At 40.3% G+C, this 16,893-nt stretch overlaps 1 protein-coding gene across 3 annotated transcripts; it reads right to left on the bottom strand.

Annotated features, from left to right (window-relative positions):
* Positions 1 to 1,441: 1,441 nt before the first annotated feature.
* On the bottom strand, positions 1,442 to 16,069 carry atp6v0a1a (ATPase H+ transporting V0 subunit a1a). 3 transcript variants are annotated; one of them, XM_073493844.1, is made up of 22 exons: positions 15,944 to 16,019; positions 14,507 to 14,679; positions 13,920 to 13,998; positions 13,663 to 13,760; positions 13,444 to 13,572; positions 12,683 to 12,762; positions 11,933 to 12,059; positions 11,766 to 11,848; positions 11,587 to 11,680; positions 9,406 to 9,618; positions 8,546 to 8,696; positions 7,891 to 8,030; positions 7,572 to 7,738; positions 7,380 to 7,470; positions 6,940 to 7,058; positions 6,605 to 6,821; positions 6,396 to 6,503; positions 6,182 to 6,289; positions 5,595 to 5,639; positions 4,908 to 5,025; positions 4,607 to 4,778; positions 2,354 to 2,545 (listed from the first exon to the last, which is right to left on the bottom strand). In XM_073493844.1, exons 2-22 carry the CDS (start codon positions 14,621 to 14,623, stop codon positions 2,452 to 2,454), a joined length of 2,550 nt encoding a protein of 849 aa, XP_073349945.1. In that variant the 5' UTR covers positions 14,624 to 14,679; positions 15,944 to 16,019; the 3' UTR covers positions 2,354 to 2,451. The 3 variants fall into 3 exon arrangements, with proteins under 3 accessions (XP_073349947.1, XP_073349945.1, XP_073349946.1); XM_073493845.1 differs by having other exon boundaries at positions 5,595 to 5,612; XM_073493846.1 differs by lacking the exon at positions 5,595 to 5,639 and having other exon boundaries at positions 1,442 to 2,545; positions 15,944 to 16,069.
* Positions 16,070 to 16,893: the final 824 nt, after the last annotated feature.

Genomic DNA, 16,893 nt, shown 5'->3' with positions numbered 1-16,893 from the left:
ACAATGGTGGTACATATACTCAAGTACTTTTGTTCATTATTTAGTTACTTGTACTTAACATGAGTATTTATATTTTCTACTACACTACATTTCAGAGGCAAATATATTCACTTCACACTCCTGTTTTTTTTAATAACTTGTCAGTAGTTACTACAGATTGAAATGGGCCTTTGTGCATAATGAGAATGTTTACTTTCGGTACTTTTTAATCCATGACTCCGTGTACGAGATTATTTCTACACTGTGGTGTTGCTACTTTTACTTAAGAACACAATCCGAGTATTTCTTACATCACTTCTGATTAATGAATAATTAAATAGTGTAATGCTAAATGTTTTCTTGGGTGGAGGCACAAGTGGATACTTCTATTTAGACTCATAACATAATTGCCTGTGGACGGCTAGACTGAGGGAGCCCAGACGATTACTCAATGATAAGTGACGTGTTAAAGAAAAGGCCCATTATGCACAAAATACATAACAGTACATTTATTTATATTGCAGTAAAAGTCCTTATGGGTAATTTCCTTTAAGTTTGCCAAAATAAATGCCTGGTATCCTATTTCAGGCACAAAGTTTGGCAGCACTCAGGCACGAAATAATACTAACAATTCATCTGTCACAGACGACTATAAGTGCTTTTATTCAAACTTCTAACGGGACAAAAAACACAACACTCATTTCTCATGGACCCCTGCAAGTGCATAAATGGCTCTACAGCACCACCAGGAGGTTTTACAAGACACTGACAACCAAATCTGCTAGACCTACAATGTCTGTGGTATTTTTATTTTAAAATGGATTTAAAATAGTTTTTGCAATCTTATTTATATGACAGGTAGCGACCCCTACAGATCAATGGTGTTGAGTAATTCAATACATTTCTTCAAGTTCTGTTGTTGAGAGAAATTTTGAGTAACTTGTTACTACCCCTCGCACTTCAGAGAGGAATAGCGTAGATTTAAAGACACAAAAGTGAACATTTTGTTACTGTTTTGCAGATTAAGAGTGTACATACAGTACAAAATACATGATCAGTTCATAAAATGAGTCCTTGAGTTGTCTGGTTTCCTCAAAAGATCTGCCAGTGCTGTACAAATAGTCTGAACTTTTCTGTCTAACAGTCTTTAACTCTTAGTCTTTAACTTTTTGTGTTTTTCTAACATGTCATTTGCTTTATTCTTTGTTTCAAGCTACAAACAAATATTTATGGGACACTTATAAACAAGAGCTGATTTAATAAATAAATAAAATTCCAAAAGTAAGTTTTTAGGACTCAATTATATGAGCACTATGAGCACTTTTACTTTTCATATTCCACGTTATTTTTGTTAATAATAAAGGCTAGTAGTGTTAAGGCTCTGGATGCTTCTTCAATCACTGCTGTAGATTAAGCAAATAAAAAGCATAAGAGAGAAGACAAAACAAAAAGCACAACTTGATCCAGCTCTTTCCAATTTATTGAGACAGAGATGCACAATTAATGTGGTTGTTAAATGATTTGAGGAATGAACTCTACTTGAATATGTCTGCTGCATGCTGTTCTTACTCCCTTCTGTGACAATGACATTTCAAACTTTACAATTGTTTTCAATTTATACAATTGACATCAGCATAAGGAACAAAAACTTTAACCAGATCAACCAATTAAGTGCGTTGGATTGTTAAAGAACTTCCACCTTTAGATTCCCCTTCATGCTCGATACTGAACAGATCAGTGAACACAGGGACGCCCCCTTATGGCAATGTCACATCACGAGATTAAACGTTCACTTTATCTCCACTGACATCTTGACGCTAGTTTAATTGTATTCCCTTTACAGCTCAGAATGTGAGGTCAGTATGCAGTGTAATAGAGGCATCTGTGTGCAAAGTAGGTGTTTTTGAAATCAAATAGGTGCTCAGTGCACAAGATGTTGATCATTGCTGAAGAACAATGCCAATGCAGCGAGAAAGAGATAATCTTGATACAACAACGTGGAAAAGACAGACAGGAATCACTTTACTCTGAATAAGCTTCTGTCCACATAATCAGTCAAGACATCTGCACATAAGAGAACTTATTTATGACTGGTAGTGCAACACTGCCACATAGAAAACAATGCAGGTTTTATAAAGGAACAATTTGCATAAATAATATTAAACTAAACACAACACAGAAACAACAAAAACTTTGCTAAGACAAGACAGATAACAGATAATGCTATTTTTCTCGCAGGAATGAATGAATGAATAGTAATTTCTGAGCAGATGTTTCACATTTCGGTATCAATTCTAAAAAGTGATGAGAAGTTTAAAACAAATGGCAGTCGGACAGATAATCTTTTGGAGTGTCCCTCTTGTAGATGTGGTAACACCCGGAAACTGCATCACACACAAAAATCACTATTCAACACCACACAGATTATCAAGAGATAAGTGACATTAAGAGAAGAGGAGAAGCGGTCAGATCTCATTCCTCAAACCTCCCGTCCAGGATGCTTTCGAAGGTGAAGGGGAGGAATTTGAAGCCCTGGCCTAAGTAAAACTTGTTTTGAAACTCCACCCTGTACAAAAAATAAAGATCCAATTAGAAAAACAATGACCAGGAAGCGTCTCGTACAATAACATGGGGACACAGTGGTGATTGGCTGTCGGGTTGGGTAATGCTGAGCAGGGCAGTTGAGACTGGTGACCCATGCTCTTCATTCCACAGTCTGAACCCAACTACACCGGCTCATGTCTACATCCCTGCTTCTGGACCCGGTCCTGGGACCAGACACCTAAGCTTCTTCCCTTCTGGAAAATGATCAGGCTCTATTTTTAAAAGGCCGATGCTAAATGACGGCTGGGTGACCTTTTAACTGAGGAGTCACGGATACCTGCCATTCCATAGTCTGTCTGGTGTATGAAATCAGGCGAGGAGGGGATTGTCGTATCAAAACTGCAACAGCAATTTTCTTGCAAAAACACAGGAATAATTCAAAAATTGTGCTTTTGATGTTAAAACTTCATGATAACTTCCGTCTTATAAATACTGAATTAACCACAAAAGTCACTGGCCACATTTGATCTTAAACCCACTGATAAACTTAGATTCTTTTATGCAATTATAAACATTATCTTACTACTTTTGTAGGTAATGGATTCTGTCATGTGTCTACATTTACTTAGTATTCAATGGTTAAGGAGTCCTGGGTATCGCATAGAAAATCTCTGGACGGAATAATACCACCTCTACTTTGGCTAACAAACTAAAAATAAATATTATAATTGGTGTTTTATATAAGCTTCTCTGCATACAATGTACTGCACCTGAAAGTCCCTGAGGGCCATTTAGTGAAAGCCGAGTCACCCAGCATTCCTGTGTAAAGGGTAATTATAGAGAAACGTGGATGCAACACAGGCATGCCCTGGAAATGTACCAGTGGATTAAAAGCCAGGATGACATTCAGCAAGGCCAGACAAAGACATTAATGAGGGGACAACAGAGGAGTCGCAGACTGCTCTGCACACCACACATGCAGGAAAAATGCACTGTGTCTACACACACCAACTGCAGCCAGACATGTTCAAGGCCACAGGCCAGGAAAGGGAGTGGGAGAACTTCTAATTGGGACACACCATTGTTGACGGTCAGACACACCCTCATGCTGTGAATGTGTCATTACATAATTTGTAGGGAATTCTCGACAGTGTAACTAAAATAAGCATTATAATGTTTGTATGTTTGTACTGTTTTATTATGAGGTTATATATATTTACATACATACGCATACATATTTATGTATATGTATGTATGTATGTATGTATGTATGTACCACTGATCCAAGTATCATTTTGCATCTTTACAATACAAAAGATTTTTGCTTTTGGCTCCTGGCCCATTATTAAGTTTCAGTTTAGGTCCTCTGAGGGAAAAAGTTAGGGCACCTTTGATACAAACTAATTCCTCACTCTGATACCATTTTTACAGTCAGGACCTGTGCTCAACTTTGACTTTGTTTTTTTAAAAGTTTTTTCCAAATAAACGGCTGTCATTTACACTTCAATTTACACCTTGAGCACTAAGTGTGTCGCTTAAATAATTATTTTACCTTTTTAATACAAAGAAGCTGGTCCTGGTTCTTTAAGTTGAAAGACATAGGCTGAAATGGTCACCTACTGTGTAAAATTACCAACAGAACGAGTAGCCTCTCATCTCTGTTTCTATGCACCCCAGGATAGTCTTCTGAGAAACTGTTAAGTTAAAAACTAGCCTGCAGATGGAGCTATAGCTCTGTGGTTTACAATACTGTCCTTTGGCCCAAGTGAAGTCCTCTTTAAAAAATAGTAAATCCAGTGTACAGGAACTTAGTTTTGCTCAGTTTTAATGCTTACTATGTATAAAACTTCTGAACGATGATAAGATGCGCAAAACTGTACACTGGATCTAAGACATCAACCATAGGTGCAAAAATAAATGAATCAACACCCTTTCAAACTTTAAAAACTAAATATAATAATCTCAACTGATAAAAACACATGAAACTGAGATCAACATTGACATTAATGGGTGAAAAAAGAAAGCAAATGAAATACACATACCAATAAACAAGAGCAATATACAAAACAATTACACAACTTACCAGTGCAGTCGCAGGGCATGCAAGAAGGCTGACAGGCCTTCCATAATAAGAAGAATGGCAACTGTGAGAACAGCAAAGAAGTAAAAGACTATGGCCAGAAGGAAAAAGCCTCCGAAGCTTCTGGAGGAAAGGCCAATGTGCATCACCATGGACCACAGCACCTCTGACAGCTCTGTGCACAGGACAAAGACAGCACACAGATTTGAGAGGCCCTGCATTTCATTTGAGTGTATGTCTATTTCTCATAACAAACTGCTGTAGTAATTTGTAGGCAAGCCTCAATGATACAAGTGTGACATACGTGCATGAGCCAGGCTGAGGGCCCACAGCCTGAGATAGGAAGCAGTGTTCGAGATGCAGCCCAGGCAGTACTCGATGGTGTGGATCGCCTGATGCACTGCCATATCTGCAAAGTTAAACTGTTGGACAGAAATGTAACATCAAAATATAACCACGTTTCAGCATGAACCTCTAGAAATAACCCCTCTACAACCAGTTCTGAGGTCCACACAGGAGGGAATGTGGGTTAACTGTGTGTGCATGATTGTTCAGGTAATTGACAGGAAAGCCCTTTGCCACTTGAGATCAGCAGACACCAATAAATTAGAAGTGGAGGCATCGTCGTCTTAGGACCCTGTGAACCCAAACAATTAGCGGCCCCACTGATGCCTCATGCACAACGCCGTAACTATAAGGAAACACCGGCCCTACTGGCGCCCACAGCTTGAGGAATGCCTGCAACCCATGTTTCAACAAGTGACTCCTGGAAAACACCGACTACCACTTACAAACACACACACACACACACACACACACACACACACACAGACACACACAGACACACACACAGACAGGCACAGCTAAGAGCAGCAGGCAATGGTTGACAGTATACATAGACAACAAAGCGAGGGGCAGAAAGGGACAGAAATGCTAGAACATGCAGGGGATATGTTGGTGGGTGGAGGTGCAGCGTGAGCTCCTGTCCTACCTCTTCCTCCTCGTGGGCCTTGACAGCAGGTGACAAAAGGCAACGCTTGGTTATTGACGACACACACACACACACACAAATTCAGACAGACAGAAAAGAAAGTAAGGGGAGAAAGCAGTTACTCTTAAAAAGGAAAGAAGGGCAAAACCAACATTACAGGATGACAACACTCTGCTCACAAGTACATTCAGGGCATTTTAGGATCAAATTAGGGGAAAATATCAGTTTTGTCTTTTAAGAGATCAACATAAAACAACAGACACAAGTCAGCACAATCTGTTTACTGGTAGTTTTAAAGCTCTTCAGGATGTACAAACAACCAGCCGGGATATTCTTTTTATTGATTCTTTATATTTACAAGCAGCTTAAGAGCAGTAGATCTGAATTGAATCTCTCAACAGCGTTTACTATAATCTTCGCGTGGCAGCCTGTTAAACCTTTTTGAACCATCGGACCTTCATCTATATTTAATTGCTTTTATTCCCCACAGGGGAAGTGGAAAGATGAGCTCTCCGTTTCCAGCCGTGGCTGACTGACTGAATTATTCAAAGATACATGTAGATCCTATTCTCCTGGTTCTCTTTTACCTCAGGTTCCTCCTCGGAGTGCTGCGAGAGCTGGTCATGCTGAATGATTTCAGCCTCATCCTCAGTGGGCCCGTTGCCCACCCTGATCCCTCCAAAGTTCTGTGTACCCTGTCATAGAAGATGGGCAAATCGACAAAATTAAAAAGGGATGAATAATTAAATATTGTGCTTTTAACTGGGGTACAATAAGTTATTTAAGTCTACTTCATCTTACCAGGTTTTTCCTCCACAAATGCTGTCTCCGCAGAACAAGAGTTTTAACTATTAGCATACAGGGAACACAAGCCAAGGCGATTACCACCAAGAGTGATTGTATGCCCATCTACATATTCAGGGAAGCAGAGAGAAAGAAAAACATTAAAGAAGGATAATTATGTTGCTGTGATTCATTTCAGGACAAAAGGATGGATGTGGGTATCTAACCTGTCCTCTGTAAAGTGCTTTGTTAGTGGGGTCATTATAGTTGAAGAGGAACATGTTAATAAAGGCGATGAGGAGGCTGGGAGCATCCTTGGAGGTGCTTGCGTCGTATGAGAGCCACTTATAGAAGATCAGAATGACTAGGTATCCAAACAGACTGGCCATGAAGATAATCTCTGGGATGAATCCCAAGTAGATATTCAGAGGCTTCTTGAAATACCTGCAGAGAAGCACAGACAATCACTTTGTCACCTTGGCGAACTCAAAGAAACAAGAAAACAAAAAACAAAAAACAAGAAAGGCGAGTATGATGATGATGATGGGGATGAAGATCTTACAGGTGGTTGAAGAGACTGAGACTGACTCCGAACAGCATGTGAATAACTCCCAGGATAATAGACATCTTCATCTTGAATGAGTTCAGGAATGTCAGCTTGTTGGTGGCAATGTTCCATATCTGAGGAACAACATAGTCGGAGACAGTGTGAGTGAAACTGACAAATCAAATATCACAATACTTTTAACATTTTTCTTCGTTACTTAATGTTCAAGATCATTTAATTGAGAGTGGGCTTTATCTTTTAGCGATACTAAATCACAATCAATCTCGCAAGTTTATATAAATACTACCATTAACTGTTAGGTTTCTTCAACAAGCCATTTTTATGAATACATATAATCTAATATATAATCATTTAAAGCACGTAATGAGTTACAAATAAGTACGTTTCTACCTCGAAGAATAAAGAGAACACAGATTGCAAAACAAAATATTCACCGGATCAATGCCGATGGGGTACGGCCCTTTGAACACTCCATCTAATGCTGGGTCCAACTGCAAGACTTTATTGGCTCTCAGTGTTGCAAACCTAAACAGGAGAATGATTTTTGGTTTTGTGACTTTAATTACAACACACCTCCTGTGATCAATAGGTTTAAGCAATAGTCAGTGATTGCAAATGACACTTACGTCCAGTTGGGTCCTGGTTTAGCGTCAAACATGGGCCTGACACTCCAGCCAGAGCCGAACAAGTTGAGTGACTTGGAGAAACAGTCGTTGTAAATGATCCCAGTGTAGATTGAGAAGACTCCCATCAGCAGGATGATGTAACGCCCTGCAAACACCATGCTGAACATCTGCCACAAAACAATCAATGAGAGATAAATTGAGTTTCTCAAACAAGAAAAATCTCTGCAATTATGAACATAAATCCACAGAAGCACCAAACCCTGTACAGCTCTGGGAATAGTGATAGGGGCTGATGAGATGGCCATGATGGGATCCATACCTCATTATCGTTCTTCTGGGACATCAGCCTGCTCTCTCTCAACACAAGGTACAGGGCAGCACAGGTCATGAGCGCCCCGTGGCCCAGGTCACCAAACATAACCGCAAATAGGAAGGGGAAGGTGATGATGGTGTATGGCGCTGGAGACGAGGAGTTGGGGAGGCAGGCAGCACATGAGGGGAGGGTGGTGTGGCAGGTGAAACAACATATGAGTGAAACATGTCACGGTATACAGCATGTTCCAACAAGGTGATAATGGGTGATGATGCAGAGTAGGCAACGAGTGACTGTAATTTAATATTACAGGCAGCTGGGTAAACAGAAAAGGTCCAGTGTGTAAGATTAAGAGGGATTTAGAGGATCTATTGGCAAAAAAGGAACATGATATTCATAATTATGTTTTCATTAATGTAAATCACCTGAAACTAAGAAGCACTGTTCTTGTAACCTTAGAATGAGCAAGAACAAACAAGCCAAACACTGGCTCTGGAGAGGGCCTGTTGTGTTGTGCGTATTTAGTTTTAAGCATAGACGAGGGAGAGACAAGGGTACTTTGTTGGTTGCCACTAAATCCAGCTCACTGGACCTTTAAAAGAAGCAGGATAACACTGATGGTCTACCAAGTCTGGCAAAGAAAGGTGTAACACATGCATACCTGGGTTAATCTCCCGGTAGCTGCCAATTCCATACGCGTCCACAATGTTTTGGAAGCCTGAGGTGAACTTGTTGGTCTTGTTATAGGTGGGTGGGGTCTGTTTGGTCTGCATCCTGTTGAGGATGGAAGGCACAGTGGAGCCGCTCTTCTCCTAAATGTCAGGAAACACAAGATATGATACGCTTTCACAGACATGAACTACTAGAACATTTAAGAAATGGAAATCTGGTCTGATACCACTGTCTTCTTTAAAAAATGATTAAATAAAAGCATGAAATTCATTTATCTGAGCAGAGTTCACAAAGCCTGCCAGGACAACATTGTAGAAGTAGTGGTACAGATAAGATCTTGATACAGTACACCACGGCCTCATGTTTCGAGATAAGCAGAATAAAAACAGCTCAGAGATAAACTGATTGTAGAGACAGTTTCATGCCTTACAGGCCCAGGTCTCTGTTGGTGTGTACAACAAAATATCCAGTAATACTTTTATTCCAAGCATTCTTCTTCCTTTTCCAAACCTGGTCTCTCTATTACCCACAATGCAACGTGTTGCTGACAGTTCAGTTGGAGATTCAAGTGTGTTATTCTAGTTGTGGTGAATGTTGCCTCGATTAGCAACCGTCAAGCACAGACAAGAAGCAGCATAACAGACAACTCCCTATACACAGTATATACACACACAGTAGTTTCAAACTGATTCTGCTACATTCAATACATAACCTTAAACTTGAACCAGAGTCTACTTTCTAAGAATAAAAATGGCACCTTGTGTGACTGTGTTGATAAAATATGAACTGGACCTACTAAATAGTGGATATTTTCTATAAACATAGACTACCTGGTGCTCGGTTACTCACCGTCCCCCTGCGCAGGGCAAACTGGATGGAGTCCAGGTCAGAGACGGGACACCACACCTCAGCGATCAGACACTTCTGAGTGACGTCAATGTTGCAGAGGTTGAGGGTGTGGTAGATGGCCTTCATCTTCCTCACCTTGATGAACCACACCCTGACTGTTTTGGCTGCAGCCTGCAGGACCCTCTGCCTGTGATCCTCAGTCTGGTTTAGCACCTTTGGGGGCAGACAAGAGTGCAGCGGTCAGAGTGAAATCTTTTACATGACTTTACCAGAAGTGTTATTCATGATTTTATAATCGCATTTCTTATTTGATTCTGATTTTGTGTCATCTGTGGTATGTTGTTTATCTTCAGCTCATAGTTATTGTTGCCCATCTTGGCCAGGACACTTGTTAAAGAAAGATTTTGAAGCTTATTTAGGCTAAAAGTTCTAAAAAAAAAAAAAAAAAAAAATCTACATGATAGCAGACATTATATAACCTAATCTCTACAGTCCTGGAGCCAAAAATATCTGCTGTGGGAGCCAACACCTAGTCCTGCCATTCTGGTTCACCCTGTGTTTTTTCGGGAAGTACAATAAGGGATTGGTAGGTCATTTTTCTCTTGATTAGAAATGACAAACTTCTTGTCACGATGCCCAGTGTACACATATTAATCAAAATGCTACTGAAAAGGCTAGAATAACAAGAAAACTAAATAGCAGCAATGAATTATAAAATAATCTAAATTTAAAAAGGCCTGATCAGTTGAGTCATATGCTGAAAAGAAGCTGTCTAAACCCTTAGGTTTTCCCGAAAGAGATATAGGATATTCTCAGGTATGCTGCTGTATGACTCACATTTAAAGCCGAGTCCCATGATCAGCAAATAGCAGGATATTTAAGCTCTGTGCTGTCTGCCTACAGGCGTAGTCTCGCCTGCTGTCGAGAGGCTTAATGGCCCACACATAACTGAATGATGTCCAAATAGCCGGCCATTCTTCCGCATCCATGCCATTCTGTCATTTAACTCTCGTGCCCACGTAGCGACAAGCATAACACTGCATCCACAAACACCAAGATCCTCATTCCCGTATGTAAGGCCTTGAGAGGATACCAATTGATTCGTCAAACAGGATGCATGTCAAATATCAAGTATCTGTCTCGTGCAAGCTGTTTCTGTGGCTGCAGCTGTCAATGAGCCTATAATATCCGAGTACATGACACTTGAACAAATGCGATTTCTGTGATATGCGAGACTGTGTGGCATGATGTAAAACACCCATATAGGCAGATGTATCCTCGTATGATCACATTATTTTTATCATCCACTAATCTGCGAATTAATTGTTTAGTCCGTAAAATGTAAAGAAAAACTGAAAAATGCTTATCACAATTTCCTAGAGCCCAAAATTACATCTTCAAATTTCTTCCCTTCATTCAGATCTACACCAAAAGTTAATGGGGTCTATTCTGGGCTGAGACCCATCCTCCATCCAAGTTTCATGGAAATCTGTTCAGTAGTTTTTGTGTACATCCAGCTGACAAACCAACCCGCTTATAAACGGACACAGGGGAAAACCTTCTTGGCGGAGGTAATAATTAGAGGACAGTTCTTATTTGCCAAGCTTAAGGAGGGAGGGATTCCCCCGGGCTCTACCTTGCACTTCAACAATTCACCTGGGAGAAATTCAACACTGTGGGGACAATAACAGCAGTGTTGTTCCTATGGAAAGGTTCTGCCGACAAAAGGATTTGACTTGCAATTAGTAAATTTACAGTACATTTAAGTGTCTCCTCCTGTTGTTGTCACTTAAAGAACTGTTATGATTACCAACTACCATCTCAAACATCCTTTAAGTATTCATCTCACCCTCAGTCACTATCTACGATTCATATCAGTGGCCAGTGAAGCACACAGCTCTGTTTCCTATGAGCTGTCATTTGTGCAACATGCATTAATCAATTGCTTATAAAATATCCGGCTTTGAGACGAGACAGGAAGCTGAGAATAACTGTCAAAGAGCAGATGTTGTCCTCATGCCTTATGAAATTTCCTCCACTGTCACTTTCCGTTAGAGTTCTTCCTGACAAAGCAGAAAGAATTATAAAAGAAAAGAGAACTAAACAGTTCAAGTGTATCTTTGAACAACTCAGTGTTAACGAGTCATCAATGTGTAACGGGTCCTCCTCAAATGTATTTACCATTTGCAGGTCTTCAATGCGTGCATTCACCCCTGCTAGCATCTCTTTCCTCTCCTGAGGCGTTTCTGGACATGGGTACAAAGTTGCTCTGAACCTGAAGATGGATGTAGAAGCACAGATAAGGATCTGCTGGATAAGAACATTTCATAAAATTGTACAAATGTTGGCAAGTCACTTACCCCTCACAGATCTTCTTGACTCGATTCTTCAGTTGGTCTCCCTGGAAGAAGATGATGAAGACAGACTTGTGGACCTGGTCACCCTGTTGAAACAAAAGTCAGTTAGGACTGAAAAAAGAAATCACTTTAGTTCTCTACTCAACTTTTATTTATCAAACAGTGCTAACCGTAGTTGGGTCCTCCAGAGGATCTTCAATGTCAGCCTGCCTCAGGAACACATTTCCTCGGCAAACTCTCCACAGCATCCTCTCAAATGTGGGAATACGTTCCCTGCCAATGACTCCGGCCACAAATCTGTAACATGAAAAAAATTCTGTCACCAATGTTGTTGGTTATATGGATAAAACCTAAAAGAAATACAGTTAAAACTTTGGCAAACAAGTCAAAGAAACCTTGCAGGACCAGTGTGAGATGCATTGGCAATGTGTTTCGGTTAGCTTGGTATGAGCCCTTCATCTACATTGGTAGTGGGTCCTCCTCCATGGAGTCCGCCATAGACCTTATGTGAATGCTAAGCAACCTTCATTTTCGCTTAAAAAAAACCCCCAAGATATTATCTAAATAAAAGATAAATAACCTCTGAAACAAATTTCTTTCAGAAAAAACATGTCTATCATCACGATATAAGACAGGTTGGCCGTGAATTTTCTGTTTATGATTTTTTTTTAAGAAGCTGATCATGTTGCCAACATTTGCTGAAATGTCTCCACTAACAGGAATTACATTTGCGAATGTGGATACTGGATAGACTTCCGCTTCAGGTGACCTTTGTTGCCTGACTAAGCTGGTGTGTGGGAGGTGACTGGCTGGTTGTAACACTCTGGTTTCAGACACAGATGGCTGAGGTGCACTTAATGGAAATTTTCAGGAAAGCTTATTCCCGCTCGGATCAGGGAAGACCACAAAAGCAGACTCACCCCAGTCTGAGAGGAGCTCTGTTGGGCTCACTGGGGTCTATGAGGGTCGATGACTCCTCCAGTAAGCTGGGATCCTCCATCTGCACAAGAGTCAGTTCACACATCATCAGCTACAACGGCACATAATCATTACTCGGACTGCATTAACATACTGTATGAACATACTTGTGAACACTGCTGTTATAAACATCTCAGAAATTTTATTTACATGACTGTTGAGAACTGGACAGGAGAACAGCCTGTTAATGATTGAACAGCTATGAGTTTGGCTGAATCATTCACCTCATTTCATGCTCACAACAACTTGTAAAGTTGACTTAAACAATTTAGTGAAGGCAATTAAGTGGAACTGATGTTGGGCAAAGTTCTTTGCTCACGAAAATAAAAAGTATACACTGAATAAATTCTGCGTGAAGTATTATGCAGCAGTGGAATTACAGGATATTAATGCGAATAGTTGGTGTAAATGGGCCAAGGCCATGTGAGCATCTATAAACGATCACGAGGTAAACACCTCTTGCCAACTCAAGCAGAAATAAGTGCTTCTTTGTAAGTGTGTGTGTGTGAGATCAGTGCAGACGGCTTATCAAGAGAATCTGTATTAGATAAATTTTGGTTTGACAATAATCTACCAATGCATGTGAACTACTTTATATGTTCTCATATTGTAAAACCATGGCGCTAGACAATTATAAAGCAAAAATCCCACTTCCCTTTCAGGCCACCACAAGGTTGTAAACAGTATGCACAGTGCAGCTGACCTCATCAAAAAACTGCTGTGTGCGACGCAGGATGTGTTTGAGCTCAGTCAGCTCCAGGAAGTTCTTCTTTAGGGCCTCTTGGTTGGTGTTTATTTCCTTCAGCTCGTTCTCAAGCTTCTCAAACGTGGCCTGTGGGGAGACGTACAAAAGGTTGAGCAAAGGACCGCAGTAGACGACAGAGCTCAGGGTTTATCTTTAAGAGAAAGAAAGAGCAGTCACCTCCAGGTCGATCATGTCTCTTGGGAAGGGGACTTCAGGGTTTTCTCCTGTGTCAACTATTGGGATGTTGGCCTTCTTTATTTCTTTTTCCACAAATCCTGCAAGATAGGTAAAAAAAAAAATGGATACAGGTCTACATCCTCCTGGTGAGTACTACTTTGTAGGGTCCTTTAAAGGCTTAAGATTTAATAATGAGTGGCAACATCATTAACTTCCATCCAAGGCAGCTCTGGCACAGAATATCTACGCTCACTTACTCAGTTTGCGATCCATCTCCTCACAACGTCTTACTTCATTGACAAACTTTCGCTGGAAGACATTCACATCAGGATTTAGCTGAAAAAAAGGGAACATAAGTGAGGATCAAGCAACAGAACAGACTGTCATGTTCAAAGACATGTCTTTATAAATAAAAAATAAAAATTGTGCATCATTTACATTTGTATCCACCGACTCCCCTCCCATTAAAAAGGTCCTTTTTTTAAAGTCTATCAATTAACTCTTTTAATCATTTGAGAATATCATAGTTATTTTTAAGTAGTGGAGGGAGTCAGAGTATAATTTGGTGGCATGAGCAGGATACAGCCCATCTTATATTCAAGCACAAAGCTTCCCTCAGGGATTGTCAGGAATGGGTTTTCTCATGTGTTGAATGAGGGGTCAGCTGGAAGCACATGATGAACACGATGCAGAAGGCATGCACTTTCTCAACAATGTGACTGATGTGATGCTAGGTACTAGTTGAAGAGTTCACCAAGTTTCAGTGGGTAGAAAATGGTAATCTGTTGATAATACACATATAGCAATCATAATTCAGAGGACAGCAGGGTAACAGTGGACTTACATCACGAAACTGCACCATCCCGATCTCTCCCAGTTCACTGACACAACAGTAGGCAGCTTCCGACTGGAGGAAGAGCTGAGCCAGTGTCATCTCTTCACTTCTGAAGAGTTCCCCCATGTTGCTGAAGGATGTTGAGCGCTCAGCTCCCTTAAATCAACCAGAACCTATAGAGACTGGACATTGATAATGTCAATTAATGACAAACACAAGCAAACTTGATGTTCAGTTTTAGGGGAACATCATTTGGAGACAAACTCTAGCAACACATAACAGATGTGAGAAGTCCGACATTCAACACTCGTCTCTGCATTGCACATTAGTGTCAAGATCACTAATGAGGGAGGCCTGTGTCACTTGCGTGTTAGTCTTGCACAAGTGTGAGAAGGTGGCATGTGATCAGACATGAAAAGAGAAAAAAATATTTCAGCTTGCTCCCATGCTGATCTCATGACCATTGCAGGAATGCAGTTACGCTGAGTTTTCTCTGTACCCTTGCAATATAGGGGACTTTAGGTTGTTATAGTTTCTATAATAGATGCAAAGCACAGGTTAGTAGTGACAGTCGGCAGTCTGCAGGATCTGTAATGTGTATCATCTGATACTAAAGGTTAAGATTTTCTCAGAATATCTCGCAGCCAAGCAGCAAAACCTCCTCCTGTGAAACGACCACACAGGGCTTATCTGTGGATTACAAGGTAGCATGTGACCTGCAGCTCTAGTAAGCCTCGATACTCCCACTGCATCAACTGGAAGTGAACATTCACCGATTGAACACAGCAAAACAGATAAAACACCATGAAAAAAGTACACCGCTTACACATTTCCTATTCAGCTGATCCATTAACACACCAGGCGGCTAAATTAACTAGTTTAGCGACGTCCCCTGACAACCGCAGCTCCACCTGTCAAAGCTGATGTCTAAACAGCTAATGGCTACTGACACACAATATTAATATGTCGCTGTCGGAGCAACTTGGACATCGATCCACCAAAACCATCATCGTGATATAATAACGTAGGGTTAGCAAAGCAACACAGTGACACGGTTAGCCAGTCAGCGGATATCAGCGATAAGATATTAGCTGTAACGTCAGTTGACGGGTGCTAGTCAGATTAGCAAGCGTTTGTTCAAGTCTACTGACAATATAACGAAACAGACAACGTTGTACAACAATAACATTAACTGTAATATTTCTTTCTGACATTAGGAAGATAGTTAACTAATCTTGATAACAGCTAACCGAGCTCGGTTTGACATTTAAAAGAGTGTAGTGCTAACAAGATAGCTAGCGTTGACGCTAACTAAGCGCACCTGTTGTCCGATCTGACTTAACCTCGCCTGCAATAAACACATTAACGCCAATATACTTTCAACCGTTCATCGTATCAGCTACCTTATAATTAAGTAATAGTCCTGAACTCAGTGACAGCCCTTACTGGTAAATTGGAGATTGTGTGTGTCTCCTCTCTGCTTTCCTTCCCAGTTTCCTCGTCGCTGTTTGTTATGGGTTGGTCGGTCGCTGGTTTGTTTAAAGCGTACGGCTCCTCTTCTTCTTCTTCGTCTGAAGTTTTACGACAGTTAGCGCCCTTGACGTCGCAGTACCGCCCCCTTCTGGACAGTCGTGTAATTAGTCCTAACTCCTATAACACCAGAAATGCATTTTCTTTTTTCATTTTTTTTTTTTTTTACAGTGATCCTTACCCTAAATTAAGAAAGTTCATCTCAAAACGATTCACAATATCGATCCATACATTGAATTCTAAAGAGCAATGTTAAATGTGGATAGAAATTAATGTATGTTTTGATAAATAGATATTGAATCTCAGGATCATCTTTTTTTTCTGTTTTTGAAACAGAATCCATTAGTTCATTAAATGTAAGACCTTTTTTAATAGCATGTGCTATCATGCAAAACAAGTATAGGCCTGTGTGAAATTTTATTATAGTTACATTTTATATTCTCTATTTTTGTAATGAGTGCTCAGTGCCCTCCAGAGGTCACCATGGGTAACTACAACCCTGTCTGTCGTAAAGGTCTTATTTAAATTGTCCTGCGTTGGTATCATTCGTTTATTTTATTAGTGCTCCTTGACGACATATAACATAACTGTTAACGTCCCAAAGTTGGCCTAGAAGGTATATTTCCATTTATTGTCTAGCTTAGATGTTTAAATAAAATCCTCATATTTTATAACAGTCTTATGCACAACACAAAAATAAACAGAGGTAGTACAGTGTGCATTCATAAATGACACTAGTAGATGGCTGCAATTTGAATGCGTTTTTAAACACAGCACACATACACACTGCCCTCTGGTGGCCACTGTATGTAATTACATGCCTTTTGAAGGTGTAGCCGGAAGTAATGCTGTACTAGTTTTTTCTG

Source organism: Pagrus major, chromosome 23, assembly GCF_040436345.1.
Source record: "Pagrus major chromosome 23, Pma_NU_1.0".
Lineage (NCBI taxonomy): Eukaryota > Metazoa > Chordata > Actinopteri > Spariformes > Sparidae > Pagrus > Pagrus major.
Note: the sequence above shows the minus strand (reverse complement) of the source record. Positions and strands in the feature narration are given on the sequence as shown.